Source organism: Nannospalax galili, unplaced genomic scaffold (assembly GCF_000622305.1).
Source record: "Nannospalax galili isolate Female #2095 unplaced genomic scaffold, S.galili_v1.0 scaffold424, whole genome shotgun sequence".
Taxonomy (NCBI): domain Eukaryota; kingdom Metazoa; phylum Chordata; class Mammalia; order Rodentia; family Spalacidae; genus Nannospalax; species Nannospalax galili.
The window spans coordinates 57,439-75,323 of record NW_008352334.1 but is presented as its reverse complement, the minus strand read 5'-3'; the positions used below and the strand labels follow the sequence as shown (position 1 = coordinate 75,323).

The 17,885-nt window shown below is 40.1% G+C and overlaps 1 protein-coding gene across 1 annotated transcript in view; it reads left to right on the top strand.

The window, feature by feature from the left end:
- Rapgef6 (Rap guanine nucleotide exchange factor 6) overlaps positions 1–17,885 on the top strand; it is a 166,205-nt gene that overhangs the window by 106,662 nt on the left and 41,658 nt on the right. Inside the window, exons 7-11 of the mRNA XM_008849303.2 lie at positions 781–912; positions 9,569–9,746; positions 11,120–11,256; positions 12,530–12,688; positions 13,282–13,434. Coding sequence (XP_008847525.1) covers positions 781–912; positions 9,569–9,746; positions 11,120–11,256; positions 12,530–12,688; positions 13,282–13,434 — 759 coding nt within the window. The remainder of the gene's footprint in view (positions 1–780; positions 913–9,568; positions 9,747–11,119; positions 11,257–12,529; positions 12,689–13,281; positions 13,435–17,885) is intronic.

The following is a 17,885-nucleotide window of genomic DNA, read 5'->3' as shown; positions in this document are numbered from 1 at the left end:
CATTTCCTTTTTGTTTTTTTAATTACATTTCATTTGTGTATCTGTGTGTGCACACCTGTTCACATACCATGGCATATGTTGGTTCTCTCCTCACCATGTGCATTTCATAGGTTCAACTCAGATTGTAGGACCTAGCTGCAAGCAGGTTTACCCACTGATCCATCTTACTAACCCCATTTTCTTTATTTCCTCCTTATATCCCTGCACCTAGCACCAGCATTTATTAAATCATTTTGATCACTAATAAATGTTCCAGGAACCACCTACAAAATAATGCAAAGATATGTATAAATGTTCAAAATTTTTGAATCTTGAATATAACCAGTTTAAGTTGGACTGCCTGCCAGATAGTCTTCTTTAACCTCAAACATTGCTGTTTTATTCAAGTACACTATCTGTGAGTGAGTGTGTGAGGGTTAGAGTGTGTGTGTGTGTGTGTATCATTCCTCCTCTTCACAGTGGAAGCAGCTGTTATTTGGGGAGGGGGGAACAGAAGAGCCAAATGTCTCCTAACGTACAGTTAGTCATGGTAGTCTCTTTAGAAAGCTGTTGAGTGTGCTTGCCTCTGTTAAAACTGTCTGTTTTAGAGAGTGTTGTTCGGTTCTTAATATTTCAAAATTTTTTGCTAAGAATGAAGACTTAGGTTCAAAAGGATTTCTGACTTTCTGTACCTGTTTTATGTACAGTGTACATAAAAATGTGCTGTAAAAGTTGCACTATGTCAAGGACTCTCGAATAGTAAAGTTTGGCATTCAGAATAACTCAAGTTTTTCTCTTCAGCTTCCAGCTGATCTTACCAAGATGCAGCTCACAGACAGTCCTCACCCTCAGGTGGCTCATGTGTCTTCTAGTCAGTCTGGCTGCAGCATTGCCAGCGACTCTGGGAGCAGCAGTTTATCCGATATCTATCAGGTAACTCCTCATGGTGTATACTGTACACACAGACTTCCAACCTGCATGTCCTATGCTTATCTTCTAGATGATCATGTATCTTCTAGTTCCTGGGTGACATTCAAGCATAAGATTTTTGGGAAGGTATGCTTTATATTACTGGTGCAAATTTGTAAGCCTAATTAAAGAGGTGATTCTGCAAAGTCCAGCAGTGTAACTATGGTATTCACTTTCTTCTGTTCAGTTAAATCCATATAGTAGAGAACACTTACCTTGGGTAAAGAAGGGTTTTGTTGTTTTTGTTTATGAAACAGTATTGCCCTTCTAACTGAGGCTGACCTGGAAAATCTCAGTCATCTTGCCTCTGCTTCCTGAGTTGGGATTACAGGCATCATGTCTTGGTTTAGAAAAGGTTTTTTGAAATGACTTGCACTTTAAAAGGACTGATTTTTATTATGGTTATAGATGTCATCCATAAGTAAAATTTACAAATAAAGTTATAGTTGCTTTTGCGTTAAGCTTTTTTTTTGTAAAACATGAATAAAATTGAAAGCTAAGTAGTGAATAATTTATGGGCTTGTTTCTAAAAACTCAAAAGAAACAATCCAAGATTTTTTGGCAATCCTTGTAGTAGAAAGAGGCTCTGAGAGAAACTTTGCACAGAGAGAATCCTAACATAATCAGATGAGATCAAATCCTAATTTGGTTTGCCCACTATGGTTCTTTACCATGGAACTGCTTGGTGTAGGATGTCTAATGCAGCTCCCTAGATGTGGTACCTTAGGTCCTAAAGCTCAATAGTTCGTCTTCTTGGAGATGATGGGTATAGAACATAAAACACTTTTAATAAAATAACTAGAAGAAACGTGGTATTGATCGTTGGTTTATGCACAAATTCACGTATGCATTGTGTTTCAAGGCTGACTAGTAGAAATTTAATGTGATCCACATACATTTAAATTTTTCAGTAGCCACATTAATTTTAGTTTTGTACACACGCATACACACATGCACATACCTCAGTCTTTGCGAGAACAGCCAGTGCTCTTAGTCGCCGAGCCATCTTCAGCCCCATTTGGCTAAAGTGTGTGTGCGTGTGTGCATGTGTGTGTGTGTGTGTGTGTGTGTGTGTGTGTGTGTGTGTTGTGTGCATTTCTAATCAGATCCTGGAAAGTAGGCCAAAGATAAGAATAGTTAGATATTCAGTACTGAAAGTTAAATATCAATCTTTCTCTTGACCTTGGGCTACCTTTAGAGGAATAGTTGTTAAAGCTATGAAAACATCTTTAGAGATGAACATTGCTAATAACTGAGCCAGCCAACTACAGTTTAATTGTGTGGTTATTCAGGCATTTGAGGTTTCGATGATGCTACTTTTAATTTGTAAATTTGGAAGAGATAAGCTGTGCCAGCAGCAGTTGCTTATGCCGTTTTTTGTTTTAATTTTTTTAATTTTATAAGTATATGTGTATTGCCTGCATGTAGATAAGTGCACCTGTCATGCAATGCCTGCGGAGGACAGAAGAATGTATTGGATTCCCTGGAACTGGAATTACAGGCAGTTATTAGCTGCTATGTGGGTGCTGGGATTTGAACCCAGGTCTTCTGCAAGAATAGCCAGTTTTCCTAACCACTAAGCCATCTCTCCAGCCCCACTTACACCATTTTATATGGATAACCATGGCTGTACTCAGATGCACTGCCTTCTTTGGAATGTGTCTGTTGTGGTTAAAAAATGAAAGTCCCCGGGCACAAAGACACTAAAGTATTTCCCATGTCAGAGAGAACTGCAAGTGATGGTTCCGAGGTGACTGTTTATAATCAGATTAGCTTAAAATTTAGCTCAAGTTATGCATTAAGATGCTAGAATGTTCTTTAAATCTTTTATGCATCTTCAAAGAGCATTCAAGAAAATAAGGACTGCTTTTTTCTAGGTTCCTTTTTCTATCTCAGTATTGTCTTAAGAGCTGGACCGATATTAAAAAGAGAGAGAGGGAGGGAGGGGGGGAAGGAGAGAGAGAGAGAGAAGGGGGGCTGGAGAGACGGCTCAGCAGTTAAGAACACTGGTTGTTCTTGCAGAAGACCCAGGTTTGCATCCCAGGACCCACATGGCAGCTAATAACTGTCCGTAACTCTAGTTCCAGGGGTTCCAACAGCCTCTTCTGTCCTCCTCGGGCATTGCACGACACAGGTGCACTTACCTACATGTAGGCAATACATGCATACACATAAAATAATTTTTTTAAAAAGACAAAAGACAAAGTCTTTTTGTTGACTCTTTGTGTTGCCTGAGGCACAGAACCACTTACCCCCCCCCCCCATACGATTGTTTCTGTAGAAGAAGGCTCTTGAAAACCTGCACAGCACAGTCTGCTCCTCTGTCAGCTCTGATGCCTGGCCTACCAGACTTTGCTACCACATTTCCACTCATGGGTGGTATGTGTCACTTCACCTAGCCTTATCCACTAAGTGTTCTCTTCCACCCATCTTTAGCATTTCTGTTAAGAATACTATCTGGCTGGTAGGGATGCCATTCAGTGTTTAACTAAAGTGTGCAGATTTATAAGAAGACTGGCACAAAATTACCCTTATTCCAATGGAGAGCGTCCCAACCATGGGAAGGGGGCCTTGACCTGGCCTTAAAGCAGGAGAGGAGTAGAAGAGAGCCAGCAGTGCCCCATAGGCAGCATTACAGGGAGAGCCAGCAGGGCAAGCCTAGCCCGGCCTCCATACCAGCGAACGTGGAGGCAAGCACTAGGTTGGACTATAAACTTACCTGGCAGCTGTAAATGGGGAGCCACTGCATGGCCACAACACTTTATGCTTTCTTGTCAAATCTTAGCCAGAGAGAGCATGAGTGCTGTGAGTGGGGCCAATTTCTGGAAGAGAGATCCAGCTAGAGGAGTCTGTGGTGATTTAACAGTAGAGCCAGCCTAGCATGTGCAGGGCCCTATATTGATCCCCACTATCAGGAAAGTGAAAACTATCATCTGTGTCCTTGTCAAAGTCTCAAATCATCTTTTCCCCTCTATTGCCTTTGATTTAGACTCCTACTTAAATTGTAAGAATACTGTAACTTGTTCAGTCCTGTGTTTATCCTGAAGCTGCAGTGTCACCTTAATCAGATCTTGACTGCAAATTCCACTTCACTTCTCGCTGCTCTCTTCCATCTGGTTCTGCAGTCCACTATTCCTGCACTTTGGATTCTAGACTCTGCCCCATGGCAGAGCCATACAGTATTTCCTCATCATGTTTGCTTTTTCTTAGGTGTGTTTTCTCCAGCAAATAAAATGGTGTTTCCCCCCTTGGAACCCTGACTACAGTTTTTCTGTGACTTAACACCACTTTTCCAAATGAGCTTTTTAAACAGTACCTTGTATAAACTTGCCATTTTTGCATCATCAGAGTAAATTTATACAGGTCTGAGTTTATGTCTTACTGGCTCTTGTATTTTTTGCTGAGTCAAGCACTGCTTGATCCCTTAGGAAATAATGTAGAAAAATCTTTAAAAATAAATACCATTACTGGTTAGAAGGAAAATGCAAAAGATCTCTGCTAACTGAAACTTCATTTTATAAGGCAAAGGAGAGATTATGGAATGGCTTTGCATGGTCTGCTTAACTGTGAAAGATTACTTTCGTGGAATTCCTGCCTGAGCAGGACAACAAAGAGGAAGCTTAAGCACTACATGGTCCCTGAAAAAGGTTAAATGAAATCCTGAAAATCAGAATACAAATGAGAGAAGCATTCAAAGTGTGAGATTCTGGTTTAATACTTTTCTAAACTTGAAAATGTGATTTTTTTAAAAAAGTTTTTATGACACTGTAATTCCAATCTGTGTTCCTCTTATTATAGTTTCGTGCTTATCTAGCTGCAAACAGGAAAAGGATATCCTCTGATGGTTTATTTGGGGAAGATCAAGTCATCAGAAAATCACTTCAGACTGTCTGTCTCACCACAATATACTTAGGCATACACTCATAGACATGTTCATGTGACAGGAAAGGAAACCAAAAGAGGTTCAGTACTTGTCTTACTAATCCTCCAATATATCCCCTCTGCGCCCCAGTGCTTAATCTAGTTATAATCTTTTTGAGGGTCTGAAACCTGGAGCTCAGTCCTAAATATTCCATATCAATGATTATCACTCATGTTTCTGCCAACTCTTGGTATTATCTTCCCAGTCGCTGTGATTCTGTGTTAAAAAATAGTGATGTCTTTTGTCCCTCTCTTCTGTTTGAGTTTTCAAGTTTCTTTTTTTTCTTTTTTTGGTTTTTTTGAGACAGGGTCTCCCTGTAGCCCCAGCTGGCCTGGAACTCACTATGTAGACCAGGCTGGCCTTGAACTCACAGAGCTCCACCTGCCTCTGCCTCCCAAGTGCTGGGATTAAAGGCGTGCACCACCACACCTGGCCCAAGTTTCCTTTTTTTGAAGCCTTTTTACTTCTTCCCTCACTCCCACCCCTACTTTGTGAGGACAGGGCCCAGGCTTGCCAGGAACCTGGGGATTTAGCCCTTCAAATGCGAAGATTGCAGATGTGAGCCACCATACCCACTTGTTGCATCTATTTATTTTAAAGTTTATACTTCCTTAATGAAATTCTCTATTTTTGCATTACAAATGCATACTCATTAGTCGTGAAATAGAATTGCCCCTATATGACACTGTTCATAGTCCATTGGGGCTGCTGTAACAAAATGCCATAGATTGGGTAATTTATAAACAGTAGAAATATATTGATTCGGAAGCTGGAAATTTCAGATTAAAATGCTGGCAATTTTGGTCTCTCTGAAGGACCTTTCTGGTCTGTAAATGGCACCATCTGGTTCTTCCTGCAAGTGAAGAAAAAGGCGAGTGAGCTCCCTCTTGTCCCTTACAAGGGTGCTGGTCTCCCATTCATGAGGATTTTAATGATCTAATTCACTTTCTTTATGAACTTACAGATGTTCAAAACTCCTCCTCCCAATACCATTGCCTTGAAGTTAGGATTCTTTTCCATTAAGAATTTTCAGGATCTACAGGGCTGGAGAGATGGCTCAGAGGTTAAGAGCACTGACTGCTCTTGGAGAGGACCCGGGTTCTATTCCCAGCACCCACATGGCGGCTACAAACCGTTCTTAACTCCAGTTCCAGGGAATCCAAAGCCCTCTTCTGACCTCCATGACATTCTGGCATTACACAACACGGGTGTACTCACATATATGCAGACAGTACACTCATACACATAAAATAAAATATTTTTTTAAAAAAAAGAATTTTCAGGATCTGGATCTATACCTTGGATAGAGGAGTCTTAGTGGCCCTGGATTGGATGCCCAGTACTGCAGACAAAGCGATAGGGATGAGCCAGAGGTTGTAGCTCAGTTGGTAGGGTGGTTGCTTGTCTAGCATGCTAAATTCAGTAATCCTGGCATAGTATAAACTGACCTTGGTGGCAAGTGCCTGTGTATAATCCCAGGTGGCTGCAGGAAGAGCAGAAATTCACATTCTTAGATACAAACCAGAGTTTGAAGCCCACGTGTATGTATTTTCATGAAGTACAAGACTCCCTCTGAAAGAAAGGGAGGAGAGGGAAGGAGGGAAAGAGCTAGGTCCACACATCAAAAGACAGCTGTTCAAAGGTAGCTTATCTGCCAGGTGTGGTGGCACTCGCCTTTAATCCCAGCAGACACTGGCAGATCTCTGTGCGTTTAAGGCTAGGCTGGTCTACAGAGTACCAGGCCAGCTAGGGCTACAGGGAAACCCTGTCTCAAAAACACCAAAAAAACCAAACCAAACCTTCAGGATGGAGAGGATAGAGGCTCTCAAGGCCCTACCTTTAGCTAAGCAGCTACTGGCAGTTGATGGCTGCGGTGGGGGGGAAAGTCACTTTTCTCTGAGGGATAACCAGTGGCAGGTTACCCATACCCCAGTGGGTAACACCATCACCATGTACATGTGGGCAGCACTAACTGGACTCAGCAGGTTTTTTGGGTTTTTTGTTTTGTTTTGTTTTTTGTTTTTTTAAATAAAAAGACTGGAAGTGGGAAGGTAGATATATTGGGAAAAGGTCAAGGGGAGGTAGAGGGGCCAGATGTGATTAAAATCCATTGGAAACATCTATGAAAGTTTCAAAAATTAAAAAGCTGAATAAAATAAAAATGAACATGAAGAGAAGGAGGAGAACTCCAAGTAAGATAGGCAGAAACAGAAAGAAAGTAAGTAATGGAGCGATAGAAAAGTGTGCTAGACAGAGAAAGAACATGTGCTGCAAAGACCACCAGTGACACCATCAATGAGAAGACGGAGAAATATCAGCAAGCCACAGGGAGCCAGAGAGGCCTGCAGCACACAGCCTGCCTGCCACCACTGCCCTCTCTGTGGGTCAGCACATTATTTTTCTGGCTTTTGTTAGGACTCAAGTTAGGCTCAAGTTAGGACTCTGGTAACCGCTACTCAAGAGTCCTGTTTTGTGCACAATTTATACTTCCTTTGGATTTCTGTGCAGCTGTAAGTAGTAGATGGTTAGTAATCCAAATTAAATACCCAGTTCGGGATTTTAAAAATACTAGGTAAGATAGCTTTTTTCTTTTTTTTTTATCTTTTTGCGACAAGGTCTCCCTGTAGCCCCACTGGCCTGGAACTCACTATGTAGACCAGGATGGCCTTGAACTCACAGAGGTCTACCTGCCTCTGCCTCCTGAGTGTGGGACTAAAGGCCTACACCACCATGCCCAGCCATCCCCAAGTTTTTTAACTGACTTAATCTTAACACAGCCAACCACAGTTGCTGTGAGTTCATGTATGCATGTCATGTCCAGAGGCCAGCATTTCACAGGACTCCTTCTCATCCTTTGCATTTTACATTCTTTCTGCCCCCTCTTCTGTGATGTTCCCTGAGCCTTGAGCAGAGGATTGGTGTGGCTGAATGCTCAGCCTTGCTTGAAACATGTATGTTTTATTCATCTTTATTTTGAGTTTTCACCCATCACAGAAAGACACTACCATATGGCCTTGGGCTGTTTGCTCTGTTGTTTTCCAGGTCAGCATAAGTAACAGTTTCAAAAGTCCCTTTCTACTGTAGATTGTCCTAGGATACAGGTTTCCCACTAGTTTATGATGGAAAGAAACAGCAGTCCATTAAAAAAAGTAGAGCATCTTCTGGGCAGACTGAGCAGTAAATGTTTAAGGAGGAATGAGACAAATACTTTGACTCTTCATAGTATTCCCTAAGTACCCATCTTTGCTTACATGACATTTATTATAAGAAAATTCCTTTGCTCAACTTTTTTATGGAACTACTTTTAATATTCATGATTTTCTGTAATATGTAGAGGTGAAATAGAAGTATCTAATCATGTACTTCAAGACAATTTTTTAAAGATAATTTCATTTTTAAATTTTTCTTCTGATTTATTTTTATGTGTATGAATTTTTTGCCTGCATGTATCTCAGAGTGTCCATGTCATGCAATGCCTGCAGAGACCAGAAGAGGGCATGGGAATCCCCTGGAACATAAGTTAGAGATGGTTTTTAGCTGCCCTGTGGGAGCTGGGAGCTGAACCCAGATCCTCTGGAGGAGCAGCCAGTGCTCTTAACTGCTGAGCTATCTTCTCCAGCCCCAATACCTTTATTGTCTGTGAATGACATCTTATATTTTTTAAAACCTGCTTTTCTTGAGATAGCTGACATTGACAGGCTTCCAAAGTTGTGATTGTTAGTTTTTTTAATTAATTGAATTGTCTTCACTGTGCACATTTTTTAAACCAAATAAGACATTAGGAAGTGATGAGGATTTGTTTAGTCCTTTACAATGGGGCAGTGTTAGCACTTTTCAGTACTGTTCTACCTTCTTCCAAGCTTCTGTTCTTAATTTCTATGATTGCCTAGAGTACTAGACTTTGTCTTTACAATGAAAGAATAATGTTTTCACCATAAGTACAACAGACTAAAATGTACTCACAATAGTTATTGTTAAACTTTTTCTTTTACTTTGTTTCAGGAAGCTATGTTCTTTTAACAAAAACAAGTGTGGGGCTGGAGGGATGGCTCAGTGGTTAAGAGCACCATCTGCTCTTACAGAGGACCTGGGTTTGGTTTCCAATATCTACATGGCAGCTAACAACCTTTTGAAACTTCAGTTCCAGGATTCATCACCCTCTTCTGACTTCCATGGGCATTGTATGACATACCCCTATGCTTACATACATGGAAGCAAAACTTTCATACACATAAAATAAAAATTAAGTGGCATAAAGAAAAACAAGTGGTTATTGGAAAACACCTATTAATACACTTAGTGATATTTGCATTTTATACTGGTTCTGGTCTACACGTAGATAAGGGAAGGATAAGTCTCCCATTTTAGGTAGAGCATTGTTTTCTGTATCATTCCATTGGATGCGTGTATGGCCTGCATGTAGGTAAGTGCACCCGTGTCATGCAGTGCCCGTGGAGGTCAGAAGAGGCTGTCGGATCCCCTCGGACTGGAGTTACAGACAGTTGTTAGCGGCCATGTGGGTGCTGGGATTCGATCTTGGGTCCTCTGCAAGAACAACCAGTGCTCTTAACTGCTGAGCCATCTCTCCAGCCCCTGTTGCCTAATTCTTTATATTTGGTAATTGGGGCTATTTTGGTCCATTTCCAGTGTGATCTATATTTTTAACATAAAATAAGTAATTGAAGTTTTTTTCTGTAGGCTACAGAGAGTGAAGTAGGAGATGTAGATTTAACACGTCTTCCAGAAGGACCTGTTGATTCTGAGGATGAGGAAGAAGAGGAGGAAGAGATTGATCGAACAGATCCACTGCAGGGTCGAGATCTTGTTCGAGAATGTCTTGAAAAAGAACCTGCAGACAAAACTGATGACGACATTGGTGAGAAGCATATCTGTTCACCTAAGAGTTTGTAACCATATATGGATAATTATCTATTACCACTTAACACATTAGTCTAAAACTTAATTACTTAAAATAACGTATATTTATTATTTCATAGTTTTTGTGGAATTCAAGAACCCCTTAACTAGATAACTTTCAGTGTATCTAAAATGGTAGTAAGAATGTCCATACAGGCTTCCATCATTCAAGTCTGTGAGTTCTAGGCCAGCTGGAGCTACAGGGAGACCCTGTCTCAAAAAGACAAAACAAAAAACAAAACAAAAAAAACCTTTATGCATATTTATGCCAGGCCTGCTGGTGCATGCCTTTAATTCCCAGCACTTGGGAAGCAGAAGCAGGCAGATCTCTGTGAGATTGAGGCCAGCCTGGTCTACATAGTGAGTTCTAGGCCAGCTGGGGCTATAGAATGACTCTGTCTCAAAAACGACCAAAAAAAACCTGTGCATGTTTCTTTCAGAACTAGTTAATTATGTTAGTTGGAAAATTAAATATTAATGGTGTTGATGTATCTTTAAGGAAGTAAGTTTAGTATCTATTTATGCTGTAAATACCTAGTTTACACTATTTTTACGGAGGTTTCTAAAAATTGGATTATAATTAATTCCATTTATCCCTGAGGGTGGAGCATCTTTGTATAGTCCTTTCTGTGGAAGCTTGTAGTGTGCTCCATCTACATATGCTCTCTTGTATCTCTCTGTGTTAAAATAGCCTCAGGAACCCATAAACATTTAGTAAAAGCTTAGCTAGTAGATTTAACAAATCTTGAGCTAGAGTTCACATTAGGTATAATTTACTGACATTAATAGCATTAAGAAAATTCTGTCTTGGTAAGATTGGACAAAAGGGTTTTCACTGATCTCTCAAATCAAAGGACATCACAAAACTAAACTGCCACAGAGTGGCTTCTCTAGCTTTTCAGATTGTATAAACTTTACACCTTCATCTGAATGTGTGTGGTTTCTTCGTTCTGTCTTCAGTATGCCCATATTTGTATGTGAGTAAATATATGTGGGGGGGTGTCTATAAATCAGTATGTGCACACATGTAATCTACTAAATAGCCTATTTTTATTCAACAGTCTTATAGTCGTGTTATACTTTAATTTTCTACTTTAGTAGCAAAAGTTTATAAAAGGTTACAAAATTGGTTTTTGAATTCTAAATTTTGTTATGCATGGTGGCGCAGGCCTGTAGTCCCAACACTTGGAAGACAGAGGTCAAGGCCAGCCTGATCTACATAATGAGTTCCAGGCCAGCTGGAGCTACAGAGAAATGCTATTTCAAAAAGACAAAAAATAAGATAAAGATATTGTCCTTTATCTTCATACTAGAATTTCTGATTTTTTATAGAACAGTTACTTGAGTTTATGCACCAGCTCCCTGCCTTTGCAAACATGACCATGTCTGTAAGGAGAGAACTCTGCTCTGTGATGATTTTTGAAGTGGTGGAGCAAGCTGGAGCTATTATTCTTGAAGATGGGCAAGAGGTACGTTAAGAAATAAATGTCACGTCTCGTTTGGTATCAGTACAAATTTTAAATTATAATATATAATTATATTATTAATTCTATAAGCTTGTATAAAATCCCAACTCTTGAATTTAAACTATTTTGAATGAATACTGAGTTAGAGTAGCTAGAATTTCTGAAGAGGTTAACTTCATTTTGCTTTACTTTGTCTTAACTGTTGGTTTCCTAGCAAAGAACTTTTTTTCAAATTTGGTAGTAAGACTCTTCGAAGAATTCTTGATTGGTGTCCATTTGTGTATGCATGTTATTACTGTTTTAAGTGTTTGCCAACTCTCGTGTTCATCACCCATGAATGTGTATTAAAAGAAGCGAGGGGCATTATATTGGTGCCGTGCCTGCCTCCTAGTGGACTGCTGCAGCTCTGTCTTTGAAACTCCTCACGTGTCTACTTGTAGATGTGTAGAAGAAGATGGTACAAGATTGGAAAATGCTGCTGTAGGATTAATGCTGAGAAATAAATTTAGAAATTCTTAGCATTGGCTCTAATGCTCCCAGTCTAACCTCTTGTTATACTTTACCATTGTCTCTCCAGAGGACATAATAAAACTTGAACAGTTATGTCAAAGGAAGTTTATTATGGCATATTAGTAATAGAAAAATTGAGTATACCAAAATATAAACTAAGAACTGGCAATGGCTAACCAAATTACTACATCTCTATAGCATAAAATATTACATCATCATTTTTAAGCTCAGTTGGTTGAAGTGTTTATCACCAAGTGTGAGGATCTGAGTTCAATCCCCAGAACCTACATAAAAAAGTCAGACATAGTAGCACCCACCTATAAACTCAGCACTGAGGTAGTAGACAGTTTTAGCTAATAAAAAGGTTGACTATTAAAGAAAAATCCATATTCTTTCACTCTTATACAGTAGTAGATGTTTAAAAATAGAGCTGCCAGATCAGACTCAATGGGTATATATCTCGTTTGTTTTGAACATTTTTATATAAATGAAGACAGTTTTGTTAGTATTTGAAATTTTGAATATTTCGTTAGATGTGCCCTAAAGGTAAAGACACCCTCAGATTTTACTGGTTTTTGTAAATTAATCATTAGGAATCTTGGGTTGATTGTGTTGTGGGCACTATTCCAGGAATTCAGTATGCATTAACTCCATTGTCAAGTTCAGTTCTGTGTTGCTGCTGTTACAGCCATTTTAGCAGTACACAGAGACCCACAGGCATTGTACAACTTGGTGAAAGACATTGTGCTTCTTTCTTCCTCTATAGCTTGACTCCTGGTATGTTATTTTAAATGGCACTGTAGAAATTAGCCATCCTGATGGAAAAATTGAAAATCTCTTTATGGGGAATAGTTTTGGGATTACTCCCACTCTGGATAAGCAGTACATGCATGGAATTGTCAGGACTAAAGTAGATGATTGTCAGGTAAGCATATTTCTGGTCAAATAATTCTTTCCTGCTTGTTAGATTTTAAATAGCTGAGCCTTTTTTTTTCTCTCTCTCTCTTTTCCTCTCCTTCCTCAAAACAAAAAAGCTTCGTTTGATTCCTTACAGCTAATAAACTAGATTTATTTTATTTATTTATTTATTTTTTTGTCTTTTTTTGAGACAGGGTCTCAAAAAGACAAAAAAAAATATTATTGGTTTGTTTGAATACCAAAAGTCAAAAATAATTCAAGGTCTTTTTGTTTTCAAAAAAGGAAAGAAATAGGAACTTCTGCATTGCTGTCCCCTGGTCACCTACTACTTTGTGTTTTCTTTGTTTTGTGTCCCTTTTGAGAGAAATAACAGTTCACTTCTCCTTTTAGAGAATTCAGGCGACTTGACTTGGTGTCCGTGTATGAATTGTTTCACCCTGATTTTTGTTAAGTGTTAAGTGAATTAAATGGGAGCCGATGCCACTTTTTTTTTTTTTTTTTTTTTTTTGACAACTTGATTTCTTGCCTTGGTGCATAGTGATGTGTTTATGTACTCTAGGTTCATTAATTTTCCCCATGTTGTATGTTGTTCTTGGGCAGTTTGTCTGCATAGCCCAACAGGATTATTGGAGAATTTTAAATCATGTCGAAAAAAATACCCATAAAGTTGAGGAAGAAGGAGAAATTGTTATGGTACATGAGCACCGTGAATTAGATCGGAGCGGGACCAGGAAAGGACACATTGTAATCAAGGTGGGTGTTTTTACTTCTTATTCCAGAAATTGATGAGCTTCGTTTTCATCTTTTGTCTTGATTTATAAAGGCTCCAAACCACTTTTTTTCAGTTCTGCACATTTCGCTAGTGTATTGAAGTCTAAATAAATATGTTGGCTCTTCTTTTTCCAAGCTGGTTTTTACACATTTTAATGATGGAAGGTAACTTTCTACCATTTATTATCCAAATAGATATACTATTTTTTTTTATTATAGTAGTAAAATCTTTCCTTCTTAAATGTATAAGCCCTTGATAATAAGCAGTGTTTTGAGGGAGGCGGAATGCAGATAGAAAAATTCAAGAACTAGCCACAAAGACATACAGAGTCCAAGATGGAAGAGGATACAGAACTCTTGTTAGCATTGAAATAGGCTCTGGCCCCTTAGAACCTTACTTTTGGTTCAAAATGGAAATGATACAGGAGGTCAAGTTAGGACTGCATGAAGTAAATCGAAAGCTGTTACATAATTAAAGCGTGAGTAGTAGTCTCCATACTGTTTCCCTTCTATGAGCCCTGCCCTCCTGTGTTCTTTACCCTCCTTATCTTTTTTTTTTAATATTTTATTGGTTATTTTATGGGTATGAGTGTATTACCTGCATGTATGTGAGTGCTCCCGTGTTATGCAATGCCACAGAGGTCAGATTCCCCTGGAACTGGATTTAAGGATGGTTCATAGCTACCATGTGGGTGCTGGGACTCGAACCCCGGTCCTCTGCAAGAGTAGCCAGTGCTCCCAACCACTGAGCCATCTCTCCAGCCTCTCCTTCTTGTCTCTTTGGAAACCTTTGGATGTAAAATAGAGCAAGTATAGTCGAACCTAAATGTGTAACTTTCTCTTAAGTGTGTCATCATTATTAATTGGCAAATGGAGCTGTTCAGTAGTATGAATGTGAAGGTGTGAGTCTAATCCCGTCTGTCCTCCTTGGGAGTTGTGCTGTTAGAGCTATGAGCAAGAGCTCCTGAGCTATGAGCAAGAGCTCTTTATGTAGAAAAGGTGAATATGAGTGTGGTGGTTACACATCTGTAACCATCCCAGCACAGAGAAAGTGGAGTCAGGAGGATCAGGAGTTCAAGACCAGCCTCACCTATATAGCATGTTCAAGGGTAGTGTGCTACATGAGACCCTGGAAGGAAAAATAGAAATGGAATGCATAAGCTAATGCATATAACTTTTTATCTCTTAACTCATTTTGTCTTTGGCATGGCCTCCTATTTATTAATAATTTCAAACCTATAAAAACTTCAAAAAGTGGGCAGGAAAAATAGCTCACTTAGTAAAGGACTTACCATACAAATATAAAGACCTGAATTTGTTCCCCTAGAGATACGTAAAAAGCCAGGCTCAGTGGTACACACCTGTAGTATCAGTACTGGGGAGGCAGAGCAGAGGATTCCATTCCCCCATCTCACTGGCCAGCCAGCCTAGCTGAATTGTTGAGCCTTGGATTTCAGTGAGAGACCTTATCTCAAAACGTAATGTAGAAAACAGTTGAAAAGACATATAAAGTTGACCCTTCACCTACACACATGCATACACATATCCATATGTACATACACACAACAAAAAAAAAACAAGTTGCAAGAGCAGTGCAGACAGCTCTGAGTCAGATCCCCTACTTTTAATATGTCATTGCCTCTGCCCCATTTTCATTAGCCTTTTGAACTGTTTGGGAAGTCTGCAAATCCATTGTGTCAACATTCCTAAGCATTCCGCAGGTATTTTCCTGTAAAGAACACTCCTACATAAACAAAAGTACACATTGCTACATAAAACCAGTGAGCCCCGAGTCCATATTGCGTTGTCCCCAGTGGTCCCAGTGTTGTCGCTTTTTCTTTTCTGGTCTGTCACTCCCATCCTTGGCAGACTTAACAGATGCAGCTCTTACATCCTGTCAAGTTTCCTAATGGCAGGATTGACAGTCATGCTTTCCACAAAGCAGCTCCACAATGATGTTGTTGTTCTGGTACATTCCATTAGTGGTGCAGTGCTGTCAGACCCTCCACTGATGACCTGATGTCCACTTCCCAGTTTTCCTCACTTTAAAAAGTCACCATTTTTAACACTTCATAATTGATGAGTACCTGACAGAGAGATGTTCTGAGATGGAATCAGTATGCTACCTTCAGACCTGGTGTGTGGATAATAACAGCTAGGTACAAATGTCTTCCCACCAGTTTGGGGGTTTTCGTTTTGTTTTTTTATGTATATGAGTGTTTTGCCTGCATGTGTATGAGTGCACCCATACATGTAAATGAACGCCCACAGCGGTCAGAAAACGGTGACATGGTCCCCTGGCTGGAGTTACGGACAGTTGTTAGCCACTGTGTACATGCTGGGAATTGAACCCAGGTCCTCTATAAAAGCAGCCAGTGCTCTTAACCACTGAGCCATCTCTCCAGTTCCTCTCTACCTGTTTTATTATCATTGACTACTCCTACCTTGAATGGGGTTAACTCTTTTGCCATAATTTTTTTGTAGTTATTAGCTGTCATTTAAGTATGATCTTTGTCTTCTCCACCATCCGCTTATACTTGGTATACAGACATGGGTTTCACGTTCCCTTTACTGTCAGTGTTATTCTAATGCTCAAACTGTCTGAGATAAACCTGGCCTGATGGCACACAGCTTTAATCCAGCACTCAGGAGGCCAAGGCAGGCAGATTTATGAGTTTCCAGGCCGGCCAGGGCTACATAGCGACACCCTATGCTCAAAAATAAATAAATAAATAAAAATCTGAGCTATCACCAGTGAAATGCTCTTTGGGCTGATGCCTCAAATTCTTTTGAAATTCCCCCCATCATCCTTTGAGAACTTTCTTGTTTTCTGACGATTAGTAAAAAGTCATCATGAACTTTTTCTGCCCTTGATCGTCCAGTGGAGGATAGCACTTATAAGCCAAGGTTGCCCTCATGAGTCAGAGCTAGGAAATACTTGTATATGTGTTCATTATCAATGCCCATCTACCACTTCCTCTGTGTGTATTAAACAGCTCTGAGTTTTACATCTTTGCTTTCTGTGTTGGTTAATAACTCTCTTACTGACTTGGTCATCATAACCAATCTCTACCATACCACCACCGTGTCTTTTACCTTTACCTCTGTGTACACCCTCTCCAAGCATCCCACCTCTTGGTTGCTGCTGTGAATATTGGTGGCATGGGGTTCTTTAAAGTTTTGAATGTATGGCCCAGACATAAGGGACCCACCCTGTCTACTGATTCAGAAAAACAGTATAATGGTTTACCTTTAATGTTGACTTGTTCCCACCCTGAATTAACTGTATGTAGCCTTAGAACAATTCAGTTAAATCTCACCAAATTAGGATTGGCCTGAATTACAAACCCAATTTGGTGATATTGACAGTAAGTAATAAAGAGAAAGAATCTTTGGACTCTGTGCCGTAAACTTACTCCTGAGTGTCTTCAATAGAAATTATTTCACCCCTTGTTAACATTGGGTGCCTTTTGAAAGAAAATTCTTAGGTAAGGACATTGTTTCTATTAATGTATGTTGACTATTTAGATATTGTGCACAACAAATTGTTTGAAGGTTATGGACCACAGTTGCTTAGCATCCATTTTTTAATGTGTGCTCTGTGTACCCACTTCTGAAAAAGCTGCAGTACAGGACTGAGACGATCACATGGTCAGTAAAGTGCTTGCCTTACAAGCGTGAGGACCTGAGTTTGAGCTTTAGCTCCCACATTTTAAAGGCAGGCGTGTGAGGCTGGAAAGATGGCTCAGCTGTTAAAGTGTTTGTGGCACAGTCAAGAGGAACTTAATTCAGACTCCTAGCCCCCCTCAACAAAGAGAGATGCAGTGACAAGTGCCTGTAATCCCTGCTCAGAGGAGGCAGAGACAGATAGGTCCCTGGAACTTTCTAGCCAACCAGTCTAGCAACTTGGTTGAGCTCCATGTTCAGTGAGAGATGTGGTCTCCAAAAAATAAGGTAGAGAACAAATGAGAAACACATCAATGTCATCTCTGTTCTAGACACGCACATACATGCACACAAACATATCCATATGCACACCTTTACCACACACATACCAAATAAAACAGGAGTGGTGACACATACTTGTAATCTCAGGTTCTGGGGAAGCAGAAACAGGTGGATCCTTGAGGCTCACTGGCCAGTCAGCCTAGCCTACCTGGCAAGTCCCAGGCCAGTGACAGACCTGTCAAAGAAGAAAAAGTGGGGCCTCAGCACTGACGCCAAAGTTGTCCACTGGCCTCTATGTGCATGTTCTCACACACACACACACACACACTTCAGAAGATTTTTTTTGGTCTTTTTGAGACAGGGTCTCCCTGTAGCCCCAGCTGTCCTGGAACTCACTATGTAGACCAGGCTGGCCTTGAACTCACAGAGATCCACCTGCCTCTGCCTCCCAAGTGCAGGGACCACAGGCATGCACCACCACGCCC